The 9,092-nt window shown below is 49.6% G+C and overlaps 1 protein-coding gene across 17 annotated transcripts in view; it reads left to right on the top strand.

The window, feature by feature from the left end:
* The first annotated feature begins 433 nt into the window (after positions 1-433).
* The window catches only part of PARP16 (poly(ADP-ribose) polymerase family member 16), a 37,197-nt gene continuing 28,538 nt past the window's right edge, over positions 434-9,092 (top strand). For 15 of the 17 annotated variants that reach the window (XR_014259163.1, XM_082448159.1, XM_082448169.1 and 12 more), the window contains exon 1: positions 502-1,270. Coding sequence is in view for 16 of the 17 variants with exons in the window: in XM_082448159.1 (XP_082304285.1) it covers positions 1,097-1,270 (174 nt within the window). In the remaining variant the exon portion in view is untranslated. The other 2 variants (XM_082448165.1, XM_082448166.1) reach the window with 2 other exon arrangements.

Below are 9,092 nucleotides of genomic sequence, written 5' to 3'. Positions count from 1 at the left end.
ACTTTAGCAATGCAGAGAATTCTGGAGGCTGAAAGGCAGAGGAAAGGTCTTTTAGTTTTCAGAATCCCAGATTTACCCCGTCTGGCTGTGCAACCTTGGGCAATCATGGCAGCACTCTGAGACTCAGTTGCCCTGGGTGTTAAATGGCTCCTTCTGCACGGCCCGTCTTGGAGGGAAATAATTCAAGAGGGAGGCAGTAAGTAGTAGCAATTAATTCCCCAGGCGAGACCAGGAGGCTCAGCCCGCGGAGCTGGGACAAAGACAAGTCCAAGGGTAGGTCAAAAGGGGGCCTGGGTCATTTTCTACTCGGGGCTTCAGTGAGGATGGCCCGCAGCAGCGTGGGCGACTCAGCCGGGGCCGCACACCTGGCAGCTGTGGGACACCCACTCGGGTCGGGCGTACACACCCTGAACCGGGGAGGGGGTGGAGGCGGGCGCGGGAAGAGGCGGGCCCTCGCTGGGCTGGGCGGAGCGGCAGCCGCGGTCGGGAGGGCAGGTAGGCCTGGGCGCGCGATGGGGCGCGGGAGTCCATCCGGCGGGCAGCGCGCGGCGAGTGGACGCGCACGGCTGGAGGAACGCAGGCAGCGCCGAGGGCAGCCAGGCGAACGCTGGGGCTTCGGCGGGGCCTGTCGAAGGCGGGGCAGGAAGGCCCGTGCAGCGCCTTAGCCTCGCCGGGCGTGGGGAGGGGGCTCGGCCCGCGGTCCCCGCTGGGGGTGCCCCCCCACCCCAGGCCTCTTCAGAGGACACGTGTCAGTACGTTGTCGTCTCACCCCATGTCATAGCCCCTCCCCCAGGCCTGGAATCCCCCATCCGTCAGGCTCCATTATCCCCAGGCCCAACCCCCCGCTGACCCGCGCGCGGTCCCAGCCGGATCCCTCTCCTCCCTGGCCCGTCTCCCTGGGCGGCGAGCGGCCCGGCCCCCGCAGAAGACACTCGTCAGCACGTTCTTAACCCCTGTCATCTCATCCCTCTGCCTAACTCACCCCAGGCCTAGGGACTCCGGCCCATTGTCCCCGGACCCAGCCCCTCGCTGACCGCAGGCTCGGCCCTAGCCCCCGCCCGGCGCGTCCCCCCCCGGCAACGCGCCGCGACCCGGGATGCAGCCCGCAAGCTGGGCGACCGTCAGGGAGGCGGCGGGCCGTGACGTGCTGGCCGCCGACCTCCGCTGCAGCTTCTTCGCCTCGGCTCTGCAGAGCTACAAGCGCGACTCGGTACTGCGGCCCTTCCCCGCATCCTATGCCCGCCACGAGTGCAAGGACTTTGAGGCCCTGGTGAGTGTACTTTTCCCCTGTGCTGTCCACTGCTTCTCAGGGCACGTTGTCTGTGGAACTCCTGTTAGTGATGGTGCCAGCCCCCGGACTTAACATTCCTAGCCTGGCCTTGGGGAAGGTTTGTTTCCAGGAGCTAAGAACACTCCCGACAACCTTCACACTCCCAGGTGACTCCCAGGGGTGAAGTGAGGAATTCAACAGTTGCATAGGCCTCCACAACATTTCCTGGTGTGGCTTAGGGTGTTGATCTGAATCAGCTGGTTCTGCTAAATAGGAAGTTATCTATCCCTTTGCAAATAATGAGACACCATAAGTCACCAAAGCCACCCGGACCTCATCTTCAGATGAGGTAATATGTGGCCAGTACTTTTATAAATTATAACATATGTACAGTACACATGTGAGCTGTTATTTCTCTAATGATTCAGGAGGCACTTAATTTCTTGCAGAGTTCACCTCAGGGTCAGCATTCCAGATATTAGTTATCTTTGTAATCCAAATGTTTGGAATTACCTAGAAAAATATAACTTGCCAAAATTGATTCTGTAAGAAATACAAAGTCAAAAGCCTATAATCATTAAAGACATTGAATTAGTAGTCAAAGGTTTTCCCTCAGAGAAAACTCCAGGCCTACCCAGTTTCGTTGGTGAGTTCTACCAATCACTGAGGGAATAAGTAATTCCAGCTTTACACAATTCTTCCAATGTATTGAAAAATAGGGTAGTGTAATCTTGATACTAAGTCTAATAAGAATGATACAAGAAAAGAAAATTAGAGGCCAATGTCACTCAAGAGTATAAATGTAGAAATCCTCTATAAAATATTAGGATCCTGAAACTAGCAATATATAAGAAGAACAATTTCTTATTAATAGGTTGGGTTTATCCCAGGAATACAAAATTAGTTCAACATTAGAAAATCTCTTAATATTATGAACCACGTTAACAGAATGTTGATCATGTTTAGAATCAACATGTTTAAAATTATCTCCGATGAGGTGGTCAGTATTGGGTGACCCTCTTTGCTATCGCTCCCAGGTGGTCAAGGGACAAAGGCCCAGCCTCCTGTCCCCTACCTGGTCCATTGCAGCTTAGGCTGGGGATGTGTTGAGGGCACCTCTGGTCTTGACCACAGTGCACAGGGGTTTCGGGTACAGGGGGTGGGAGGTTGGAGAAAGAGGCAAGCAGATTGACTTCCCCCATGGTTTGTTCTGCAAATTCAGATATTTAATTTTGTGAGTTTGTGATATCAGAGTGTTGGGGATGAAACTTTCTTCAGTTTTGTCAGTGGATATTTATGGAGCGCCTGTTGTGGGCCAGGTGCTGAGAATACAGAATTAAAGACTCAAGGAGAGGTTAACAGTCTGATCAGCTATACTATGGGGTAAGCCCTATATATACAACATTGAAGCCCAGAGCAGGACTCCAGGCCTTGGCAGTAGGCTGGAATCAGGGAGCACTAACCAGGGGCGGTTATGATGCCCTGCTGAGTCCCCAGGGACATGGAAGATTTCGAGGAGCAGAGAGGAGGAAAGGGGTATTCCAGGAGGAGTAGCAGGATGGGCAGAAAGCCAGGACCTCACCAGGAAGGATAAGCCTGTACTTTAGTGTGGCTTTCATGGGGAACAGAAAGAGATGAGGCCAACCGGAGCAAGCAGGACTGGGCATGTCCTGCCCAGATGTGTAGACTTTATCCTTCGGCTGTGAGGTCATTGGTGACATCCAGGATGCATTTCTGAAAGACCCTTCTGGTGGCAGGGTGACAGAGGGATCTGTTCAGGAGGAGTAGAGAGAGGAGGAGAGATTGGGGGGTCAGAGGGACCAAACTCACCAGAGATGATGCCTCACAATGCGCTTTATTAATTTTTGCCAAGAAACATCCAAATGGATTAGAATGCTCAGTGTGTTCTCTTTCTGCTGGAACAGAATCGGGTTACTTTGATGAATATGGGATAAATACAAAGGGATCTTTGGAATTGCTTTGATTTATTCATGCCTTTTAAAAATTTCGTTTTAATTACACAAGTAATGTTTGATTATATTCTTGTTATAAAAAACTCAAGTGATAAAGTATAAGCTCCCCTGATAGAGCTCACCCTGTCCCATATCCTTCCCCATAGGTATCAGTGCTCTCAGTTTGAGGCATACCCTTCCTCCCATACCTGTAATCCCTTAGGAGAGCATTGGCAATATGGGTAGCCCCAAATAGCCACCTCCTCGGTAGAGACAGACTGTCCTGCACATGGGGCTCCCTTTGGGGACAGTTTTAGACAATGCACTCTTTCTCTTGGGGGCCACTGGAGAAACACAGACAGATTCTTACCATCCCACCCTGTTGCTGTATTCCTTATTGGGCACCGGTGTTAGGGAAATAAGCCCAGGCCATGCAGATTCTTGGCTTTCTGTTAGGCATGGCTTTCAGGAGCTCTTTCTGAGGAGAGTTCCCCCACCAGGCAGGACCTGGCACGACCTCTGGGGGCAGGAACATTCTTAGATAAACACGCTTTAGGTTTCGTTTTGCCACATGTTACATGAGTTAAAGAAAAGCTGTCCAGAACTTAGCATCTAACCTGTGTCTCTCTGACTCAAAGGTTAACTTTTTTAAAAAATAAATAAATAAATAATTTATTTATTTATTTATGGCTGTGTTGGGTCTTCATTGCTACGCGCGGACTTTATTTTTAGTTGCGGTGAGCGGTGGCTACTCTTCGTTGCTGTGGGCGGGCTTCTCATTGCGGTGGCTTCTCTTGTTGCGGAGCACGGGCTCTAAGTGTGCGGGCTTCAGTAGTTGTGGCACATGGGCTCAATAGTTGTGGCTCGCGGGCTCTAGAGCGTAGGCTCAGTAGTTGTGGTGCACGGGCTTAGTTGCTCCGTGGCATGTGGGATCTTCCTGGACCAGGGCTGGAACCTGTGTCCCCTGCATTGGCAGTATTCTTAACCACTGTGCCACCAGCGAAGTCCCTCTCAGATTACCTTTTTATTTCTGTTCTCAGGAGGACTATGTGTAACTTGTTTAACCTTCCTAACAATTCAGCGATGTAGGTTCTATTATCATCTCTGTCACCATCAGCTAATCAGTATATGTGCTGGTGGCAGACATCCTCCAGCTCCAGGTGATGCCGGTGTGTAGTCAGGGTAGAGAACCACCCCTTCAAAGGGTTCCTGTGATGACTCTTTTTATGAAGCGGACTCTTGTAGACTTTCACCCCCAATCTGTTTTAGTAAATCTGGATTTTCATACCTTAGGTTTATGCAAAGCAAGGTGTACCTGTATGTAACTGTGCAGTCCATCTTTCCCATCTTCATCTCAGCGGCCCGCCACCTCCACGCATCCTGCCCACCCCACTTCCAGGTGTCACTCTGTTTGTCAGGTCCCCAAGGCTGGTGACCTTGGCTATACCTTTGGTTCATTCCCTTACAGCACCTCCACCCACAACTAGTAACTATGGCCTTTGGCATCTTCCTAGACAAGGAGTTTTTTCAGATGTTCTTTCCTGCTGCCAGCCCTTCTAGGACAACATTGCTTAACACCTAAACCTGAGTATCCCCACCTTTTCCTGGTGGTAAGAATCACTTGTGGCAACTTCTGTAAACACAGATTCTTGGGCTGCCTCCCCAGGAGATTGTGATCTGGATTGTTGCAAAGTGTCCACTGGGCTGTCCTGCCGCCTCCTGACTCAAAGCAAGGAGATTGAATTGTCTCCTTCTAAGGTCACTGGTCCTCTCTCTCCTCTGCTCACCCCCTGCTGGTTCCCTGTCCTTGGCTTCTCAGTCACCCAGACCACCTCTTTCCTGAAACTTCCTTTCTCAAACCCCTGTGACCGCCCAGCACCGCCCAACATTCAGGACTTGCCCAGGCTCCCTCAGCCACTTCTCCAACTGAATCATTCCTTATTCCTCAGAGCAGAGGCTGCGAAAATGTGGCCTGTGGGATGACAGGTTTTGTTTGTCCTCTGGTCTTTTAGAAATTCAGAAATTAAAAAAAAAGTGGGGGGGGGGGTATTCCCTGGTGGTCCAGTGGTTAGGACTGTACCCTTCCTCTGCAGGGGGCATGGGTTCCATCCCTGGTCCCTCAGGGAACTAAGATCCTGCAAGCTTTCAGGTGTGGCCAAAAAAAAAAAAAAAAAAATGTAGCTTACTGATTTCTTTTAAAAAGAAAAAAAATCTGAGGCTCCATAGTTTGGGTAGAGGTTGCCCTTGGGCAGAAAGCAGCTGGAGCTGGGGGGTTGGTGGCTGGACCCTTTGCTAGGCCAGGGGTCTCCAGTTCAACACAGTCCTTACTATTCTTTCCTAGATAACCCCTTACTCATTTTCATCACCTCTCTGGCCCTGGGGACATTTGAGCCCTGGACCACCTTTTGGGACAGCCACTGTTTCCTTCTCTGCCTCCTCACCATGTTCTTTCCCACTGGGAATGCTCTTTCTCAAATTCCTCCCCCTCACTCCAGGTCCCACTCTCATCCTACTTGCTTTGAAAACCTTTCCCTTTGCCTTCCCCCCAGCCCCCAGAAACGCCTGCCTTCCTCATGCCACTTCCTCCTCAAGCCAGTTGTTGATAAATGCCTTCCACTGTCACCAACTGTGGTTCATAACTCTTGTCTAGATGGAGGGTTTTCTGTCTCCTGACCCTGCCTCATACTACACATGACATACATCTTTCTCCCTACCTTTGACAGGGCTTAAGTATACCCAGTGGCAGTCTTGGTTGTGTTATTCAAGAAACATACCTAAAGCTTCCCAAGCAGCCTCTTAAAGTCCTACTTGGATTGACTCTTTGGGCTAAAATATTCAGTCCATTACTAAATTTCTCCATTGATTTGGTAAGAGAGCATCACAGAGAATGGACTCTGGAGTCAGGCCACCTGGCTTCATGTCTCTGACTTGCCAAGGAATAGAGTGTGACCCTAGGCAAGGTACTTAACCTTTCTAAGCCTCAGTTTCCTCACTTGTATGTATGTATGTATGTATTTATTTATGTTTTAAAATTAAAAAAAATTCTTCTATTGAGGTTTAGTTGATTTACAGTATTATATAAGTTTCAGGTGTATAACAGTGATTCACAATTTTTAAAGGTTATACTCCATTTATAATTATTATAAAATATTGGTTTATTCCCTGCACTGTACAACATATCCTTGTAGCTTGTCTAGTTTGTACATAGTAGTTTGTACCTCCTAATCCCATACCTCTCTCCTGCCCCTCCCCCCTTCCTTCTTCCCACTGATAACCACTAGTTCTTTATATCTGTGAGTCTGTTGCTATTTTGTTATATTCACTAGTTTTATTTTTTAGATTCCACATATAAGTGATATCATTTGTCTTTCTCTGTTGGACTTATTTCACTTAACATAATACCCTCCAAGTCCGTCCATGTTGTTGCAAATGGCAAATTTTCATTCTTTTTTATGGCTGAGTAGTATTCCATTCAGTGTGTGTGTGTGTGTGTGTGTGTGTGTGTGTGTGTGTGTGTATACACACACAAACACCTATCTTCTTTATCCATTCATCTGCTGATGGACACTTAGGTTGCTTCCATATCTTGGCTATTGTAAATAATGCTGCTATGAACGTTGGGACGCATGTGTCTTCTCAAATTAGTGTTTTCCTTTTCTTCAGATATATACCTAGGAGTGGTAGGTGGGTAGGTAGGTAGATAGCCATTCTGACCCGTGTGAGGTGATGCCTCATTGTGATTTTGATTTGCATGTCTCTGATGATCATCCTTAAGCTAGGCTGTCGTGAGGATAAAATGAGACGAGACATGCACAGCATTTAGCCCCGTGCCTGGCACATGGTAAGGCCTCAACAAATCGTAGCTATTACTATCTCATTCTGAACTTCATGTCAGGTTGCAGGCTGGCCTCTGGGACTCCAGGATATGTAAGATGTGGTTGGCCCTCAGGAGGCGTTTGTCTTAAGCAGATTTGAGATGGTCCCAGAGAGTCAAGGACCAACCTGGGATTCTGCACTGAGCACAAGGGGAGCACAGAGGTCATGGGGGGTCCGGGACAGGGCAGGTGACTTTAGGCTGGCTTTGAAGACTGAATGTCATGCTGGGCAGCTGCAGAAGCACAGGGGAGGAGAGACATAGGGCAGCTGAGGAACAACATGGGGGGAGCAGGTGGGAAGTCTGTGGCAGGAGGTGCTCTTAGGCAGAGGCCAGCCCAGATTCTGAAGGGCCTTGTTAAGGGGAGGGTTGCTAGATTTAGCAGATTAAAAAATATAGACCGAAATACAAATTTGAACTTCAGAGAAGCAACAAATAATTTTTTTAGCACAGGTATGCCCCAAATGTTGCATGGGTTATATTGTATTTAAAAAAAAATTGTTGTCTATCTGAAATTCAAATGTAACTGAGCAGACTGTATGTTATCTGGCTGCCCGGGAGGAGAGCTCACACAGTTAACCTCCCTCGTTGCCATCCACGTCCCTGACTTCACGCTGGTTGCCAGATAAAATACAGTCTCTACCTGGTCCTCAGAAAGCCCTGCTCAAATACAGACAGGTTTGGTCACAAGAGGAAGAATCCTGTTAACTTTTTGTAGCAGATTGATTTTTCAGAGTAGCTTGAAAAGTGAAACAGGACATTAGGGAGGTCAGCTGAGGGGTTAAGAGCGGGGACAACGAGGGCAGCCCTGCAGGACACACAGGCAGCAGTGGGCAGGCAGCAGTGTGTCTGAGGGCCTGAGCCCTGGAAGAGGCCTGGGCCCAGCTCAGAGTTGGGAGAGTTCTCTCCCACTTCCACACACTGAACCCCTGAAAGGGGCCTGGGTTAACTGACGGTCCTTTTGTGAGGCCCCCTGTGCCTTGATCTGGACTGTTGGCAAAGGCTGCGGCTCACAGGTGGGATTTGAGAGCAGTGATGGGAATGGTAATCCCAGTGGTAACCCCAATGGGAGAGAAGAGTGCTCTGGCTCTGGCATAACAGGTGTGGACCAGCAGTAGAAAAGAGGGACAGGGGAGGCCGAGGTGTACCTGAGGGTATGTCACTCGGAATGCATCTTCAGGTACCCTCAGTGGCTCCATGTTGCCTACAGAACAAAGGCCAGAGTCCCCAAGGGGGATACAAGGCCCTTCACTGGCTGATCTCAAGTCACCTCACTCCTGTTCCTCCTGGCGACCCCTCCCCCATACTCTAGGCTCCAGGCATACCGAACTGTTTGCAGTTAATGATGACAACAGTTGTGGCAGTCCCACTAACGTAATACCTTCCTGTTGCTCTAAGCACTGCACTAGTTTAACTTGGTTAACCTTCACTGGCATCCTGTGAAGTGGCTCACATTGTCCCAATTATATGTTTGAGGAAACTGAGACACAGGAGGTTAACTCACCCAGGTCACACAGCTAGTAAGGGGTGTAAGAGCCCAGCTTTGGACCTGGGCCGCCCAGGAGGAGGGCTCGCACAGTTAACCTCCCTCGTTGCCATCCACATCCCTGACTACATGCTGCACTTCCGTGCTTCTGTGCCTTTGCCTGTCCAACCCGATCACACGGACACCTCCCCTTTGAAGACTTTCCTGACCACTCCCTTTTCTCAGAGCGCCTACCCAACAGGAGTCCTGCCTGGTCCCTTTTGTAGTTTGTATCCGTCTTTGTTATCACAGTGAATTTTTTTTTTTATAAATTCTATTTATTTATTTATTTTTATATTTATTTTTGGCTGTGTTGGGTCTTCGTTTCTGTGCGAGGGCTTTCTCTAGTTGCGGCAAGCGGGGGCCACTCTTCATCGCAGTGCGCGGGCCTCCTCACTATCGCGGCCTCTCTTGTTGCGGAGCACAGGCTCCAGACGCGCAGGCTCAGTAGTTGTGGCTCACGGGCCTAGT

Source organism: Balaenoptera physalus, assembly GCF_965194825.1.
Source record: "Balaenoptera physalus genome assembly, chromosome: 2".
Taxonomy (NCBI): domain Eukaryota; kingdom Metazoa; phylum Chordata; class Mammalia; order Artiodactyla; family Balaenopteridae; genus Balaenoptera; species Balaenoptera physalus.
The sequence above is the reverse complement of the archived record's forward strand: the minus strand, read 5'-3'. Positions and strand labels throughout refer to the sequence as shown.